General features: G+C 43.6%; 4 protein-coding genes across 6 annotated transcripts; 2 read left to right on the plus strand and 2 right to left on the minus strand.

The window, feature by feature from the left end:
* LOC130515073 (gastrula zinc finger protein XlCGF52.1-like) lies at nucleotides 1-2,463 on the minus strand. Of its 2 annotated transcripts, XM_057015077.1 has the most exons (3): nucleotides 2,182-2,463; nucleotides 1,742-1,858; nucleotides 1-1,662 (listed from the first exon to the last, which is right to left on the minus strand). In XM_057015077.1, exon 3 carries the CDS (start codon nucleotides 1,595-1,597, stop codon nucleotides 317-319), a length of 1,281 nt encoding a protein of 426 aa, XP_056871057.1. In that variant the 5' UTR covers nucleotides 1,598-1,662; nucleotides 1,742-1,858; nucleotides 2,182-2,463; the 3' UTR covers nucleotides 1-316. The 2 variants fall into 2 exon arrangements, with proteins under 2 accessions (XP_056871057.1, XP_056871056.1); XM_057015076.1 differs by lacking the exon at nucleotides 1,742-1,858 and having other exon boundaries at nucleotides 2,182-2,462.
* Nucleotides 2,464-5,719: 3,256 nt separating this feature from the next.
* drg2 (developmentally regulated GTP binding protein 2) lies at nucleotides 5,720-12,397 on the minus strand. 2 transcript variants are annotated; one of them, XM_057013980.1, is made up of 14 exons: nucleotides 12,192-12,397; nucleotides 8,914-9,009; nucleotides 8,566-8,726; nucleotides 8,336-8,425; nucleotides 8,192-8,252; nucleotides 7,991-8,081; nucleotides 7,842-7,914; nucleotides 7,630-7,720; nucleotides 7,439-7,536; nucleotides 7,283-7,359; nucleotides 7,123-7,211; nucleotides 6,961-7,019; nucleotides 6,805-6,858; nucleotides 5,720-6,065 (listed from the first exon to the last, which is right to left on the minus strand). In XM_057013980.1, exons 2-14 carry the CDS (start codon nucleotides 8,975-8,977, stop codon nucleotides 5,979-5,981), a joined length of 1,095 nt encoding a protein of 364 aa, XP_056869960.1. In that variant the 5' UTR covers nucleotides 8,978-9,009; nucleotides 12,192-12,397; the 3' UTR covers nucleotides 5,720-5,978. The 2 variants fall into 2 exon arrangements, with proteins under 2 accessions (XP_056869960.1, XP_056869959.1); XM_057013979.1 differs by lacking the exon at nucleotides 12,192-12,397 and adding an exon at nucleotides 9,204-9,303.
* On the plus strand, nucleotides 9,486-10,937 carry gfer (growth factor, augmenter of liver regeneration (ERV1 homolog, S. cerevisiae)). The gene is made up of 3 exons (XM_057013982.1): nucleotides 9,486-9,692; nucleotides 10,010-10,215; nucleotides 10,423-10,937. Exons 1-3 carry the CDS (start codon nucleotides 9,486-9,488, stop codon nucleotides 10,583-10,585), a joined length of 576 nt encoding a protein of 191 aa, XP_056869962.1. The 3' UTR covers nucleotides 10,586-10,937.
* syngr3a (synaptogyrin 3a) lies at nucleotides 11,528-18,199 on the plus strand. The gene is made up of 4 exons (XM_057013981.1): nucleotides 11,528-11,693; nucleotides 13,154-13,388; nucleotides 13,642-13,787; nucleotides 14,794-18,199. Exons 1-4 carry the CDS (start codon nucleotides 11,592-11,594, stop codon nucleotides 15,001-15,003), a joined length of 693 nt encoding a protein of 230 aa, XP_056869961.1. The 5' UTR covers nucleotides 11,528-11,591; the 3' UTR covers nucleotides 15,004-18,199.
* Nucleotides 18,200-18,268: the final 69 nt, after the last annotated feature.

An 18,268-nucleotide genomic window follows, 5' to 3' on the forward strand; every position in this document is an offset into this window, starting at 1 on the left:
TTGCATTTAACAATGTTTATTTTCAGAGGTTCACAGGTTATTTTTCTCTTTACTACAAGGTAATTTCACACAAGTAATACGGTATGTACAAAAAAAACATTCTGTAAAACCCTAAAACTTGAATTTGTGAGTGTATTATCATAGTGAAACAGCCTCACAGTAACCTCACTATGAAAGAATCACGTTATAATCTTGTAAGACTTGGTTGCCATCAAAGCACTGAACCCCAAATATTAACATTAGTCACGGTTCTTCTGTGGCTGTGGTGTCATGTGGCTAATCGAACAAGACAAATTTAAACCTCTTTCCTCCAACCTTACATGACAAAGTCTTCTGCTTTGTGGTTTCTTAAGTGGACATTGAGATTGCCTGCGTTTCTGAAAGCTTTCCCACACGTTTCACACCTGTACGGCTTCTCGCCTGTGTGGATTCTCATGTGCCTCATCAAGGTGTTCTTGTCTGTGAAGCATTTGCTACATTCCTGACAGCAGTAGGGCTTCTCGCCCGTGTGGACGCTCATATGCCTCATCAAGCTGCACCTCACTGTGAAGCATTTGCCGCACTCTTGACAGGAAAAGGGCTTTTCGCCCGTGTGGACCCTCAGGTGAGATTTCAGCGTGGCCGACCGTGTGAATCTTCTCCCGCAGGTGTCGCAGGCGTACGGTTTCTCCCCCGTGTGGATTCTCAGGTGAGATTTCAGTCCCGATGAACCGCTGAACTTTTTCCCGCACATGTCACAGGAATACGGTCTCTCGCCCGTGTGTATTTTTATGTGACTTTTCAGCACCGACCTGTATGCGAATCTCTTGCCGCAGGTCTTGCAAGAGAACGGCTTCTCGCCCGTGTGCACGTGCAGGTGAGATTCCAGTAACGGCAGCCGACTGAATCTTCTGCCGCACGTGTTGCAGGGATACGGTTTCTCACCCGTGTGGATTGTAATGTGATTTTTCAGCACCGATCTGTAAGTGAATCTCTTCCCGCAGGTCTTGCAGAGGAAGGGCTTCTCCCCCGAGTGCGTCTTCAGGTGTGCTTTCAACACACGGGCACAACGAAATCGTTTCCCACACGTGGGGCAGCTATGTGGTCTTTCAGCCGCGTCAGCAGACGTTTGACTGTTTAAATCCAGTTTCAAACTGAGATATGGAGTCTCTTCTGCGTGGATTCTAGCATGTTTGTCTCGTATCGACTTGTAAGCGAACCGTTTGCCACAGATCTCACACACATGCTGCTTCTCACCCGCGTTCTGTCTCAGGTGCATCTGCAATTTTGATGTGAAGCCGAGATATTTCACCCGTGGATCACATTTGATGTTTGAACCGGCAGATTTGTTCTTCTTGTTAGACCGGCAGTGCATTTTACTTGGTTTTGGGTCTTGATCTGTGATTGGTCCTGAGCGCTGCTGCTTTCTTCCACTGTGATTTCCTGTCATTTCAAACTGTTCTGCTCCAGGCTCACTTTCTTCATAAGCAGAAAAAAACACAAATGCATCAGCCTCCTGCTCCATTTTAAGTTGCTCTCCATTCTGACTAACGCAGAGTTCTTCCTGTTCATCTTTAATCTGTGGAGGTTCTGTGTCGTGTCGATCCAGACTCGACATTTCGTGTTTCAGAAACTGCGGATCAATGTCGACCACCTCAGTAGAGGCATTTTGCTGCAGGATCTCTGAAAGGATAAAAAAAAAGATTTTAACTTTGAAACATCATACAGGCCTTAGATATGCAGAGTTCAGTGACATGTTTACTGGAACATTACGCAGCCTTGAATTGTAGATAGTAAACCAACTGCTGAGCTGATGTAGACATGCACAACACTCGAATCATGATCCACACATTCCCAAGATGTTCCACATGTGAAGAAACTGCATTGAAGGAGGACACCGCTGAAATATGTGTGCACCAAAACCTTGGCAAGGTAGGGAAAATAGAGCAATAAAAGCTCACTGAACAGTCTGTGGAGGGTAGGGCCAGCTCATATTTTAGACTATCATTATAAAATAGACAACTTGAATGAATGAATCTGGCCTGGTTCCACACTGCAAATCCTAAATGCGATATTTCAACAGCGCGCGTATTTGAAGAGAAAACCCTGATGGCTTCCTCAGACAAACCAATATTCTTAGATTACGTTTTAGTGCAGTAATAGTGCCAAAAATCGTTTAGCAAAATGTCTTGTTTTACAAACCCGTAACGTAAACCGTTTCCTCGGGTTTCGAAACCAGGTACAGCAATCTTCGCTGACGTTCGATCTCTTCCTCGTACTCGACGACAGTATTTCTAAAAACTCTAAATATTTCCTCAGCAGCAGCGCTTAGTCTCTCGTTAATAAATCCTCTGAAAGTCTCCACTGAAGCCATTGTTGCTGCAGACGCACAGCCGTCTTTCATCTGGGAAATCGTTCAATACACAAGCAGCCGTAGCTGGACCTTTGTGTTTACATCCGCTGGATGTCACATTGTATAGTTCCGACTGGCAAACAGCAACAATAGCTTTAGTTCCGCTTTAACTGACGTCACGTTTCATAAGTAGTTCGCTACCGACAGATTGATTTTCAGGTTTTGCGTTTTCATATAATTAATATGTTTGTTTTGGGGTTTTTTTTTTTAACACAATTAAAGCCTGTACGCCGGAACAAATAATGCAGTGAATGTCAATTTTTAAAAATTGAATACAAGTGCCATTAAGCATGGTTAGTTTAGCAGACCCGGGCCACATACGGCCCTTTGATTGGTTGAGACCGGCCCGCGTAAGGTTGATTGGAAATTAGAAAAAATAAAGATCATTTCTAATTTTACCTCATGCATGGACGAAAGTTGCATTGCTTTTTGTTGAGTGTTATTATTTGATGACGCCCTTACCCTATTGGTTACGGTACTGTATTTTGTGGTATCATACAATGTTTATGTCACCTGTAGGATGTGACGTAGTTGCGCAGCGAGAGCTCCTTGTATGTTCCGGTTAAGAGCGCGGGAAGCCGAGTAGTTCCTGTTCCTATGATAAAGTATATACCACCAGGCTAAAGTCACGGAAGGAATTCTCTTGCTTATTCTCCACTACGCATAGACGCTGTGCAGTAAAACTGGCCACCTTGGCACTTTTATTTTGAAGTCGTTTTTATATTCACGTGCATAATGACGCAACACGTAAGTTAAGGTGTGTGCATGATTGAAAAACTTTAGGCCTCCAAAATGTCTGCTCATGCTAAAAAAAGAAAGATAGATGCTGAATGCAGGGTTTTCAATACAATATGGGCTACCAAGTATTTATTTGCTGAAGTCAGGGGTAAACCCGTGTGTTTAGTTTGCGGAGAGCGCGTCGCTGAGTTTAAGCATTACAATTTGAATCGGCATTACCGGACGAAACATGCGGAGACATACAAACACTTAACTGATGCTGAAAGGGCGCGGACATCGGATGCTTTGCTGGCTAAGATGCAAAAGCAGCAAGGCTTTTTTAGCAAGCCTCACGGATCCAGGGACACAGCAACCAAGATCAGCTTTGTGATATCTCACACAATCGCTAAAAACAGTAAGCCATTCACGGAGGGGGAATTTGTCAAAGAGTGCTTGGTGGACACTGCAGCACTAATATGCCCTGAAAAAAAAGAAGCGTTTGAGCAAATCCCGCTGTGCAGGCGAACCGTGACAAGAAGGATCGAGGACATTGCGGAGAACCTGAAACTTCAGCTGCAACGTGAAGTGGCAAGTTTTGACTTTTTCTCCTTGGCTGTGGACAAGAGCTGCGATGTCCAAGACACAGCCCAGTTCCTCGTGTTTGTCCGCGGGATAACGGACTTCAAGATTACGGAGGAGCTGGCAGCAGTGCGGACCATGCATGGGACGGCGACAGGGATCGATCTGGTCACGGAGGTGAACGCGTGCGTGGACGCGCTCGGACTGAAGTGGGACAGACTGGCAGGTGTCACAACCGACGGGTGTCCAAATCTGACGGGGGGAAATGTCGGACTGTTGAAGCATATGCAAGATAAAGCAACTGAAATCAATGCAGATCAGAAATTAGTACTTTTGCATGGTATTACCCATCAGCATGTGTTGTGCAAGTCAGTGCTAAAAATTAGCCATGTTATTGATGTTGTGACTACAATAGTTGACTTCATCAGGGCACGAGCACTGAATGACAGACAGTTTGTTACAGTTTGGGAGGAGCACGAGAGTGAACACGGTAACATCAGCTACCTGTTAAAGAGAGTTTGGGACCTGAAAGCAGAGATTCGAGAGTTTTGTGAGAAGAAAGGCAAAGACATCCCAGAGCTCTCAGATGAGGACTGGATGGCAGATCTTGCATTTGCTGTGGATGTGACTGCACTGATGAATGAACTGAACGCCAAACTGCAAGGCAAGGGCCTTTTTGTTCATGAAATGCACAACCTGGTGAAGGCTTTCATGAGAAAGTTGCAGTTTCTTTCAAGCCAACTAGAGAGCAACACTCTCATTCACATGCAAACTCTGAAAGAAGTCGCACCATCAGCGGATCGCCTCTGCAGGTACTCATCCATGTTAGAAGCACTTCATGGTGAGTTTTCAAGGCGATTTGAAGATCTCGGAACAGTCGAGGATGAAATGGACCTGATTTCCTCTCCCTTTACCTTCAATGTGGATAATGCACCCAGTGATGTTCAGCTGGAACTCATTGACCTGCAGTCCGATGCGGTACTGGCAAACCACTTTAAGTCAAGATCACTGCTGGATTTTTACTCTTCTCTCAAGGAGGAGAACTTTCCAAACATGAGGAGACGTGCGCAGAAGATGTTGGTTCTCTTTGGCTCTACCTACAAATGTGAACAAACGTTCTCACTGATGAAGTTTACCAAATCCAGGTACGGATCCTCTCTCACCGATGAGCACCTGTCAGCTCTGCTTCGCATCTCCACCTCAGACTTTCAGCCTGACTTTGATGCACTTGTTCAAGCCCAAGAGAGACTAGATTTCTCTCACTGAATAAGAAAAAAACAACTGATGGCTAATATGAGTTACAAATGGTAGAAGCGTTCACATTTTGTTTACCATTGTTTTGGGAAATGTTACTGAATAAATGACATTTTTTGTAAGGCAACCTCACTTTTTCATTACTTAATAAAACATATACTCTTACCAGTCTTACAAACTTGTCAAAACAATGCTGCTTTTTATAAAGAAACACAATATTATGCAGAACATTCAGTGTTTTGGTCCGGCCCTCCACAATATTTTCCTGTTTCTCATGTGGCCCCATGGAAAAAATAATTGCCCACCCGTGGTTTATCTGTTCAAAAGCAAAGGTTAGGACGAAACATCCGACTCGAGCTTGTTCCCACCAAGTCTCTAAAATATTGGACTGGTTATAGCTCAGCTCGCATCCTCCAAAATACCATTTTAAAGATCTTTCCTTGCACGTGTTTAAGTGGACTTTTTGTCCACACCTATTGTTACCTTCAGGCATAAAATAGCTTGTTCAATTTAAATAAACACTGACAACCAGACCAGCAACGTTAATTTTAGATGATTTACCTTTTATCAAAGTAAAACATATACCAAAGTGTGTGACAGGATGGAACAAAGAAATTATAGCATTTTATTTACAAAGGGCTTTAAAGACTGAATTGACTGTTTAACATTATGAACTAACAGCAGTCAGAAAACATGGTATGGGAGGAAATATTACGATTGAGATATATTATGGGATTGATTCGTACAGGTGCCAAAGAGAACAAAACAAAATAAGGATTTCTTAAAATTGCGCAGGCTTTATTCCCATATTCTCATTTTGTCAGAGTATTTGCATCTGTATGATAAAAAAAAAAAGATTGCTGTTCAGCTGTCCACAAAAACTCAAATCTCTACTCTTGTTTGGTGATTTTCATATACAAAATAAGAGTAGTGGCTATTAGTCGTTGCTGCATGTCTATAGTCCAGTTACATCTTTTGTTTAACTCCGGGAAAGCGGTCCGTCTCCATTTTCAGTCCCTTCGCTGTGCTGGCCCAATTATTTCTTAACAATCTGGATGACGTCCTCGTGCTCCATGACGTGCGTTAGACCGACCCTCTGAGGACTGTACTTGGTACTGGTTCCCTGGAGGACCAAAAGGATAAAGCAATTCAGGAATTTAAGTGTGGCATAAACCAACCCACAGAGAACTGGATTAGGGTGAAGTAGTGACAGGTGGAGATTGTGATTAACACAGAAGCGTAGATTAGGGGGAATTTATTTAGTCATATATGACAAAGATTACATGTCTTTGGTGACCTTTATCTCACTTTATGTGTGGCTAAAGTCAAAAATAGACCGGAGGTTTTGAAGTCAGGGTGTTTTTTTCTGGACCACATAAGGATTATCTTTTGATGTTTTTCATGAAAACATCATTGCACAGGTTTTAGGACCTCATGCCTCAAATGTAGAAGTAGGCCCTTACAAATATTTTGAATAACATTCATTTAGTTCTGACTTCAATCTCATCCAGATGTGGATCGTCTGTTCAGATGGCAACACCTTTGTCACCTTTCTCAACTCAGCTGAACTGAGTTGAGAAGTGGTTAAAATTAAGCCATCGATGGTTGTCAAAATCATCCGAGCTGCAAGGAGCCATTTATGCAAACATTCATCCTGCCTGACGCTGACTTCTAACCCAGCAGATGTGGACAAATTTAACGGCTTCCCTTTTATGGCTGGAGTTTGTTTTGTGCTCATTCTCTAGGGGAACAATATCAACAGGGACATTTACTAGGTGTCAGTTCATCTCCCACAGACCATCATTACAGAATGTGTTCCTCATGTGTGACTCAAGTTATGCTTTCCTTCATCGTTTACTCACCCAAACCAGAGAATATTTGAACTGGCTAGCTAAAGTTCTGTGGATTCGATGGCACTGAAAGCAGAGAGAATATACAGTGCCGAGCACATTAGTTTAAAAGAAACCAAAAAAAACAATCAGTTTGTGTCATTCTAGGTTTTTAGAAGTTTTCCATACCACATGTTCTACATTTGACCCTCTCCTCATTATAATGGGATCGTTAAAGTCTGGCCGCTCTGAAAGGAAGAGAAAATACTTTAATTGGAATAAGTTAGAAGAAATGCATTTGTGTGCAAGTGACAGATGTAAATAAGAGTCCTGAAAAATGTATCTGTGCACCTCCTCTTTTCTTGGTATAAATGCAAATGAGGGACAAGTATTCCCACAGCATCTCCAGAAGGTAATCCAGGTTCAACTTCATCCCACAACTGAAACATATCCAACAGAATTAACATAAACAGATAAGGAAAAGACTGCTGCCACACCACAGAAACCTGACCTGATGACAACACTGTTGGGTCTGTGGGCCAGGCGGTCCACTTCCTCAATGGAGATTTGATCCACTTTGTTGTAGACCTGTAAAAGCACAGATCCAATGAGACGAACCCTGGATTTAACTGTGAAAATGACAATGCAACAACAGCGGGCGACATACATAAAGGCAAGGCATGTAAACTCTGTTCCCCACAATGACGTCGATGAAGTCATCTGGTGTACTGTCCTCCCTGAAGAGGACCTCTGCGTTAAAGATTTCTGAGGACAGAGTTAAAGGAGCCAGATGCTGACGTGGTGAGTAAAGTCAGGGATGTTTCAGAAGTTTTATAATGCCGCAAGAGGGGAGGATACTGTATTCATGAAGGATGAGTTGAACAAGCTTCTCAGAGCATTGGGTCAGGGGAACTGTGGAGTTAAACGAGAGACCGCCACCTTTTTTGATCTCCAGAGAGACAAAAGACACAATTAAAAACATCATCTAAACAAATACCTGAGGAATATTGGCAGTAAGAGCAATTAAGTCCATAGATTCAGTTAATACAAATACCAAAGAAAAACCATACCTTGAAATAAATATTTGGCTTTTCCCTGTTGAGTCTGATGCCCACCGACTCCAATTCTTTTTCTAAAAGTTCTCTATGAAAATGAAGGGATGATTTAGTTGGTTGTTCTTACATGTACTCCTAACAGATTTAGATTGAGTAAAACACACCTCTGGACATCTCCTTTGGTGGCATCCAGCATCATAATGACAACATCTGCTGTCCTGGCTACAGCAATGACCTGTCGCCCTCGACCCTTACCTACAAAATCATCATTACTGTTATGATTTATGCTCCCTTCTGATATATTAATAAAAGGCAACATACATACTACATGTCTATTTGAATAAATATCATATAAAGCATCTCACCTTGGGCAGCCCCCTCAATGATTCCTGGAAGATCCAGTAACTGAATGTTGGCTCCTTTATACTGTAGAGCAACAAAACAATGTTAACGTTGTAATATTCAGGCCCAGAAGGGTTCAGAAGCCAAAATGCTACTAATATAAGTACCTGTATAACACCAGGTATACACGTCAAGGTGGTGAACTCATAAGAAGCCGCTTCACTCTCTGTCGATGTCATCAAGCTGAGGAACGTGGACTGCAGAACACATCAGAGCATTATGTTGAAGTTTTAGGTGTGCTTTATACATTTTTTTGGATATGTGTGTATTTGAAAGAGTGCAAGACTGGGGGATGTGAGAATGAAGCCACAGAATACGCGTAATCGTGATGACGTACCTTACCCACAGAGGGAAAACCAATAAGGGCAACACGAGCATCTCCTGATTTCATAACATCAAAGCCTTCACCTTTGGCCCCTGCTGACTTTGAGGGTTCCAGGAGTTGAGCTCTGTATTTGGCTAGTTTGGCTTTGAGCAAGCCCAAATGGTATTCGGTGGCTGATGGTAATAAAACATACAAACACGTCAGAATAATAAAGTAGTTGTTACTTTGGCATTAGCAGCTGCTAATTGTCGATCCATTAACAACCAGAGGTTACGAGTTAAGTATAGGCAGAGAGAAACATGTGGCTGAAAACAGGCTTAATATAGAGCTAACAATGAACCATTAATGACCATTTATTACCTTTATTTTTCTGAGTCCGAGCGATTTCTCTCTCTATTTCCGCGATTTTCTCCAAAATGCCCATTGTGACAATTCGAATAGGCAACCGCTACACAGCTTAAAAGAGAAAATATTAAGAGAAACGTGTCACTGCACAGTTAGCTTTTTAGCCACCCAGCTTACAAATAACAGTTAACACTTAAAAATGCATAAAACAACGCTTTCCTTTCACGCACAGCTTTAAAGTTGTATTCGTGCTAAACACACATAATGACAACAGTTTATATTGTGTTAAAATGATAGATATTTACACTTTGTTGGTTGCTACACTGAGCGGCATGCACAGAAACCTGACATGACAAACCGGAACACGGTCCGTACCCATAAAAAGTCCGGGTGGGGGGAAAAAACGCACCGCATATTTTTATCACTCGTCAAGTGAATAAAGTGTGCTTCGCATAAACTTGGCGTTATTTGCATCCTGTGGTAAAATGTGAATCGTAATGTGTTTGGAGAGGTGTAATGCGATTTCGACTGTCGGTTTTTACTGTTTTAGTGCCGCATCGACCTTAAGTTATTAGGGGATTGTGAACATGGCTGCGCCCACAGCACCAAAGGGATCGCAAGGCTCCATGCAGCCTGGGTTTGAAGGTTTTCCATTTCCTACGGCAGGTAAACCACCGGAGGACGGTAAACAACCGGAGCAGAGTGGGGAAGTGAGAAAGAAGCCATGTCGGGCCTGCACGGACTTTAAATCTTGGATGAAACTGCAGCAGAAACAATCGACAACAGCTGTAGAGGTGAATATAAAGCGGGTTTTTTTGGAATATATATGGTAGATCGGCTATTGTGGTTTTGCTATTAACAATACAGTTTCATTTAAAATGTTGCTTTATTTAAAAGTTTGTTCTCTTTCCTTGTTACACCGGATTTCGTCATGCCCTCCCACTTTATATAGAACTGTAGTTACAAACCAGGTACAGATGTTCTAAGTATAAATAACACTCGTTCCAAAAGGAAGTGTTCTTTTTCTGAGAAAGTCTGTGGACAGGTGATGTTATGCCTATGTGTTACCGTATTTGTCCCTTCAACTCATTAAGTCTGTCTGAATGTCCAGGAGGCCAAAGCTGAGCCACAGCTTGACCCCGAGTGTCCATTAGACAGGGAAGAGTTGGGGCGTAACACCTGGTCCTTCCTTCATACCATGGCGGCATACTACCCCGACCATCCATCGTCGACTCAGCAGAACGAGATGGGCCAGTTCATCAACCTATTCTCTAAGTTTTTCCCCTGCGATGAATGTGCTCAAGACCTCAGGGGCAGGTTAGACCGCAGCACGAGAAATGGCTGGTTTTGCATTTCTTACTGAACTAGCTTTGTGAAAATCTTATCCATGATTCCCATTTCCCCACTCAAATTACCGCTGCCCTGCACTGCAGCCTCACCGCACAGCAGAGCTGAAGCTGTCTCATGTAGTTATGTTCAGATAAAGTGCAGACAGCATCTAAATGCACTGTTTCCTCTCCGCAGATTAAAAACCAATCAGCCGGACACGAGGAGCCGCCATGCCCTGTCTCAGTGGCTCTGCGGTATCCATAATGACATCAATGTGCGACTGGGCAAGCCTGAGTTCGACTGTTCCCGTGTGGACGAGAGGTGGAGAGATGGATGGAAGGATGGTTCCTGCGACTGAGGCAGTGAAAAGTAGAGCAGGAGGGAGTTTATTGTTTTCATGGCAGCCCAGTCTAACTGATCTGGCAAGTGAAGTTCTCAGTCATTTTGGGAGTTAAAAGGTTAAGATCCATTTTTATTTACAGTAGTATGAATATCCTGTCAAATATTTTCATCTAAGTTTCTGTCTGGACAAAAAAAATCTGCTGTATGTACTTAGCTATGTACTTAGCTTTACTTACATTAAATAGGAAGTAATGCTCCATCTTTGTTGCCTGATTAGATGTTGTTGGTTATCCTGTCTGTGTGACTAAGCGCAGAAATGTGTAACTATGTAATTAAGATTCAGTCAATAAAATGATTATTTTTGATTATTACTGCTTCGGTAACGTGACACTGGTATTGGTCATTCCAGATTTGACAGGAATAGAGTAAAAGTGTGAAAATGGCTAGGCAGTTTGAGCACCATGCGAGGCTGTTTCTCCCTCTGTCCAGACTCTTAACAGTAAGAGCGTGATCTTTTTATCATCAATTTATCCAATTTTGGGGTTTTTTTTCAGCAGAAATGCTCAGAACCAAAATCTAAATCACTTTGTGAGTATGTAATGTAATTCAGCATTCTAACTTTCACCACTGATTTACTTTTAAAGTGTCCTATCTGAATTTTTAAAAAGTCAGGTCAAAGGTTAAGGTCACTATCTGGTTCAGCCACTGGCAACCAGCTTAGCATGAAGACTGCTCATGGGAAGTTGTATATGCCTCTAAAGTAATAAAACAAATATTTCCATCATATCGATACATTTAAAATAGAAATAAAAGTGTTCTAATCATTCAAAACGTTCCTGGTACAGGAACATTTCGATACAGGTGTGAGAACCTTCATTTCTCACGGCTGCAGCGCGGTCACGTGAAGTGAAGTGCACGCCTCCTGACGCGGGTGCGCGCAAAGACCCGTCCCTACAGCGGAGAGCAGCAGCGCGTCCACACAGCCGCGGAGCCGAGAGCGTGGAGCGCACACCGAGAAGAAGATGGACGGAGTGGGATCGTTCGGAGCGGGCCGAACCGGGTCCACCGTGGACCCAATCGCGTTTGCCAAGCAACCACAGACCATCCTCCGAGTGCTGTCTTGGGTGAGTGGTTTTTGTTTGTTTGTTTGTTTATTCCTGCGCCGCTGATTACATGTGATGCGTGTATGTGAGAGAGATGGGGAGGGGGGGGTCCCTCACTGTTGTCGCTGCTGCGTGAGCCCGTGACGTGCGTTCACCGCAAATATGGAAATCCTGCGTTAATTGATCAGTGGGCGGTTGCAGATTTGCTCATGTTGCGGCGTCTTTGCGCGGAAATGTGCCCGTGGAACCGCGGTGAAGGCCCTGGCCATGAAACTGAGCTCACTACAGATCCTAGAAATAATAAACGGATCAATCTAGAAATGCAATCCGAACAGCCGATCAGAGCCGGGTTGTGCAGGAAAACCCCCCCAAACGGACCAACCCTCCTCATCCTTGGATTCTTGACAGTCATTGTACCGCACCGAATCGTTCATTTACCACACAGGGCGTTCTCGTGTACATCACCGATTTCATTTCCAGCTAATAACCTCGCAGATTTACCCTAAACGATCGTCCCACCTGTGATTGGTCCGCGATCACCATTACGCACGAAGAGCCGCGCGTCGTGTCCTGACGTTCGACGATCACCTCCGGCCGACTGGGAGAAGGTCTCAGCCGAATCACGAAGCCCAGTTCCAGCCTTTATTTACGCGCAGTGTGACGGCAGAGGAGCGGATCGGCCGCGCCGTCATCCAGATGTCGAATCAGCCGACAAAAATGCTGATTTCAATGATGATGGAAACGGAGCTCATGCGCCACCGTGTCCTGACGAGGAACACCTGAAGTGGAGCTGCAGAAGTGCGTGTTTTTAACAGTTCCCCTCTAAAATCATATAGTAGTCGGATTACTTCAGTGATCGTTGAGGCAGAAATGGTCTGTGTCGCTGCAGTATTCTCTCATATATACTGTATATATATATATATATATTAACAAGAAGACCAAACAGCACCTCACTAAAAGCACCTTTCTGTGGTTAGATTTCAACCACTCATGTGACTGCTTTAAACTGTGGGCTTGCCCTTATCCCATTGTGCGTCCTGCCACCATCATATGACCCAAACCCCCCAAGTGTGTATGTAAGTATGTGTGTTGGTCACATGGCCCTGGTCTGTCTGCCACCATGTGTTAGTCAGCTGATCGGTGTCGGTGTGGGAGTCCACGAGGGAAGAAACATGGGGAATTAAGAGAGGATCAGATGTCCGCGAAGTGGCGTTTGTAAAAATGAAACCAGAGCCGCTACCAACGCCCTTTACAGCACTTCATTCAGACGCCGCCTGGGGAATCATGTGATTCTCCGGGGTAAGCCAAGCGTCCGTCCTTTCAGCCGGGCAGAGAGAAAGGGATGAAATTAGGTTAATGCTCGTGGTCTGAGTGTGCTCAAAGAGATGCCGTGGAGCCCGTCCCCACTGAGGCTGCAGCATGAGATTGACTGTCAGCAATAAAACCGAGATGTTGACTTTGTCCCCTCCTGACGTCCACAGATATTCTCCCTGGTGGTCTTTGCCTCCATCGTGAATGAGGGTTATGTGAACGTGGGCAGCGAGCGTCTCTACTGCGTCTTCAATAAGAACGCGGACGCCTGCAACTACGGCGTGTTTGTGGGCCTGGTGGGACTGTTGGCGTGCTCCTTCTTTGGCCTGCTGGATTACAAGTTCTCCTCCATCAGCTCCATCAAAGACAGGAAGAAGGCGGTGATGTTAGAGATCGGCTTCTCTGGTGAGGAGGGAAGCGTTGAAGTTGAACCTTCTGATGGAATTCTTGTAGAATAAGAAGATTAAGGCTAAAAAACAGGTTCTTTACATGCCCGAAATACTGCAAAAAAAGCAACTAGGTTCGATTCCTCATTCTCAACACTAAAAAACAAAGAAGTGACATAAAAGACGGGGGCAGTTTCGTGGAGGAAATGGGAAACCTTAAAACCTGCACCTGCTTTTTGAAAGCTCTGTTTTCTTTCGCTAATCTGTTTCAGGTTTCTGGGCTTTTCTTTACTTCGTCAGCTTCTGCTTCTTGGCCAATCAGTGGTCGCGGACCACACCTGAAGAGGTGCCACTCAACCAGGGCGCCGACGCCGCCCGCGCCGCCATCGCCTTCTCTTTCTTCTCCATCATCACCTGGGTAAGAGTGTACAAGCCTACACGTTTCCACGATAGCAGCAAAGCAAAGAATCTGGAGTTTGGATTGAAAGCAGATGGATGAACATGAATTATCCCTGAATCCATAGCTAATGTAGCGACGATGATGGACGCACCGGGAGTGTTTGTGCAGCGTAATGGAGACTGTTAGAGAAAAATCAAAGCGAGGCTTGGATTAGAGGGATAACCATTGTTTCCTACTCTGATCCGGGGCCTTGTTACGAACCTTTGATTATCCAGCCACACCATAAAAACGCAGAAACACAGTTGTATCAAACCTGCAAGAGAGAAACTGGTTATCACTCTTATTCTCTCAGCACGTGTTCACCTGAGGTACAATATACAAACATATGAATATACAGTATAACAATGATAAGAATGTTTCAGGGAAAAAAAAGGACATTTTTATCCCTATACAGTAAATTCTAAAGACAATAGAGGCCAGCTCCCTGCATTTGTTACAGTTTAAGGTTAAATCCACATTGTATTTATTCCCTATTCAGAAAAGCTTAGCAAACGGAGCTAAAAGGCTCCTTGTGGCTCTTAAAAAGGCCACTTTTTTTACAGTGCGAAATTACACTTGGGACAGCATGTTGCAACACAAAAAATGATCAAAAGTTATAAAGTTGGCATCAGATTCATGAGAGTAGAATCAAAACGTTCTGGGCGCTGTGGCTTCAGGGTCCCACGTTCTTTCTGTGCCTCCATGCATAAGAAAATCTGCATCAACCAGGGAAAATTCAAAATAAACCCCCAAAACACCTACAGCCAGGATGTGTTCGATGAATCTTGATGAGTTCCAGATTAAATGCAAAGCTGTATTCCTTAAATTGTTCTTGTTTTGGTGCAAAAACACATGAACGCAGTTGAAACTGTGACTTTTTCTGCTGATGCTGATAATAAAACTGCTTTTCTCATCTTTCTCAATCAGTCTTTATTTATACAGCGTCTGTTACCATCAAAATTGTTTCTCCGCTTTGACCCCCCAGGCCGGCCTGACAGTGCGTGCAGTCCAGAAGTACCTGCTCGGCACGGACATGTCGCTGTTCACCACGGAGCACCTGGACGGCGCCGCGCCCACCCAGCCGTACCCTTCCAATTCACCTGTAGGGGGCACAACGGAGACCACGGAGACCTACCAGAGCCCACCCTTCACCGAAAGCAACGCGGCGCCCACGTACCAGGTTCCCATTTACTAGATAGTGTAGAGGTGATGGCAGAGGAGGAGAAGAAGAGAGAGAAAGCAGCTTCCTGTGTCGCTACAGCAGCGTTTGTTTGTGTTGACCGGGTTTCAGGGAAGATTAAACTGGTCTCCTCTTCTGCGCTTCCTCCTTTTGATCCCGTTTCCCCCTTGTTTTTGACATTCCAGCTTTACTCTCACTCTTTTTTGATTAAAGAAAGACATGCTCCTGGAATCAAAGGGGGAAGCGGAGAAGACGAGGCCACTCCACAGTATTGTTTTAAAGAAAAAGGTGATGGAATGAAGAAGCGAGTGGGTCTCCCAGCAGTTTCCACCGCTCCTTCATCTCCTTTTGACTCACAGAAGAGTCGAATCCCCTCTCACAGCGAACCCGGCGCGGAATCCCCGTCTATTTTGGTTACGGCCTTTTCGCTCCATCCCTCTCTGCTGCAGCTAAAAGATGATCATGATTGACTCTGCATGTTTCTGAATTTAGAGAACAACAAGTGCCATACTGTACTGTGAGTCTCAGACAGTGACTTGATTTAGTAGATTTCCACATGCTGTTCAAAAAAAAGAAGAGAAAAAAACGACAACGATGTTTTGTGATCAAGTGCGATATCTCTCATCCTCTTGTAGGTAGATGCGGTGTGAGCTGTTGCTGTAGGTAGGATCGTTCCCTTCAGATTAAAAGCCGTCTCAAATCACACGCTAGTCTTTGAATTGTACCTAACGAACCTCAGGCAGGTTTTTCAGCTGGAGTCGTTTCAGTTCAGCGATAAAGGTGTTTTGATCAATTTAGTTGCAAAAAAAGGTGTTAAGGTGTTGGATGGGACACTGTATTATTTATGTGTGTGTGTGTGTGTAATCGATCAATTATTTAACATTGTTTAAAAACATAAACTTCCATTCCATGATCTTAAGCTTCATTCTATGTACGGATGGTGATTTTTTTCCCTGGTAAATATAGGAAAAAATTCCACATAGATGCAGAACTTAAAAGAAAAAGTGGCCATAGTTCATTTCCTTTAGTCGTCTTAAGTGTTGGGGTGTCACAAGCAGCCTTTCATGTGTCAGTGTTCCAGCGTCCGGGGGGTCTTACAATCCATCCCCAGTACCTGGGAATGGTTTTTGTGACCGTGTTGTATGTGGAGCGTCGCGCGTGTGGAACTTTGGGCTGGCTTGGGGAAACGTTCACAAGTCAGGTCAGTTTAGGTTTACTATTAGAAGCTGCCAAACTGCCCGGTCTTTTTTATTGCCGTCTTCTCATTACCAAATTGGTACAGCGCCGCTCACGTCCGGTGTGGCATCAGCTGCGGTGCAGGAGGGTCACAGGTCCAGTTTTATTTTGGGAGGGGGGATCAGGTCATAAGAGGGTTCAGTGTAATCTCAGGCAAAAAACAAAAAAGAGTGGATCTTTTGACCAACACGACTGATGAAGGATAAGAGTGAATTTATTACCACGGTAATGGAAGCGGACTCTTAAGTCCCTGATGTAAGAACAGACCTCATTCCGATCCTGCCTTGCTTTATTGCACTTGTCGTCAGAGATCCACGGCAGACATGTTGGTTTATGTTTGTGCAAAAACTGTAAGAATGTTCGTAGTGAATTGAGTTTTGTGGTCCATGAGTTACTTTCTGGAACATGTTTTTGCCTCCCACGAGTTCCTGTGAAGGTATCTGACGCACTGAGAAGTTAATATTTTCCATAAAACAGAGCCAAATATAGAACAAATGAGTTCTGTGGGATTCATTTATTGCCATTCTGACGATGGCGCCCTCTGCAGACCAGCGATAGTACTGCAGCGGTGGGGTAGCGGGCTGGGGAAAATAATAATGATAGTAATGCATGAAATCAACTTTTTAGAATCCTTTAAATCCATTTAAATTCTTACATTACCTCCAGGATTATCTGTGGAAAAAAGATTCCAGAATTAGTTGGATTTTGTCAGATTAATGGATAAAAGACTTGAGAATAACGTCTGTGTAGATTCTCAGAAAACAAAACTTGAAAATAACCTTGAGACCGCTTTGGTCATTGTACTTAAAATTGAAATCCCATCACGATGATCGCCGTGATGGGATTTCCTTCACTTCAAATGCAGTACAGAATTGTATTCCATCGCCTACTTGAGCAGACAATGTCAGTTACCAAAGTGCCAAGAAAAGGTACTTTTTGACAACTTGCTGATATAAATCCTGACTCTGAATCTGTTTTAGGGTAAATGGAAAGCATGCGAGCATGTTTTGTTTTGGGGATTTTTATTATTAAAATGTAATCTTTTTATTGGTTGCCTGATACCATGCGTAAATAAGTGGGTGTATTGTATGTAACAACATGAGGGGAAAAGTTAGTTAAATTTTCTTTTCAAAATGCTTGTCGGGGAAAAGATGCAATTCCAGATGGGTTCAACTGGTTACGCCTGAGCCACTTTGGGGAGTTTAAAGGATTACACAAAATGTTGTTTTATTTTCCTAATCGAATTTGGCAGGACCTTTAATGACTGCAAATTTATTTCATTCTTGGTGGTGTACATAATAAACACAATCAGTAAGGAAATCCACCAGTAGAATCCTCTGAAATGCCAGTTTTACTGGCTTCCCATGTGAACCGAGGTGGGTTTAGGTCATTTAAGGTAGTTTGCAGTACTGTCAGGTCAGATTGTATTATTGTTCTCAGTGCTTCAGTCTCTTCTTCACTCAGTATAGTAGATTTAAAAAAAATAAATAAAAAATTCAGATAATTCTATATGTTTCGTGCTCTGGCCACTGTACACCACCGTGTTTTTGGTTGTAAACTACAGTACGTTATTGAAGTAAATGGAACCTGTGTGTGATGCTGTCTAGGGTCTGGTGTGTCCTGTATTGCTGAAAATTAAAATATATATAAATATTTATGAGTAAGAATGCACTCTGTCGGAAGCACTCTTTAATGACGTTTCGGGGGCCGTTGGTGATGATGCGATTTCCTGTTGTGCCATCCAGTATTAAACACATGCATGGTCGTAACAAGAACCAGTACACACCATCGACATCAATGTAACCCCATTGACCAATAAAGAGATTTTGTAGCGTTCTGCCCCTTTGACACACGAGCCGTCTCTGAAGGCTTCACTGTAAAAACCTGTGTACAGAGATTTGTGTCGCTGTCTGTTACCTGAATGTCTCTGGACTGCAGTCTGATCGTCACAGTAATAAAGAAAAGATGTTTTGGACCACCTGTTTCTGTCTGACTGACTCCACTTACAGCTCCTAGTGAAACATCCACGTGCACACACACCTCG

Source organism: Takifugu flavidus, chromosome 18 (genome assembly GCF_003711565.1).
Source record: "Takifugu flavidus isolate HTHZ2018 chromosome 18, ASM371156v2, whole genome shotgun sequence".
In the NCBI taxonomy this organism is placed as follows: domain Eukaryota; kingdom Metazoa; phylum Chordata; class Actinopteri; order Tetraodontiformes; family Tetraodontidae; genus Takifugu; species Takifugu flavidus.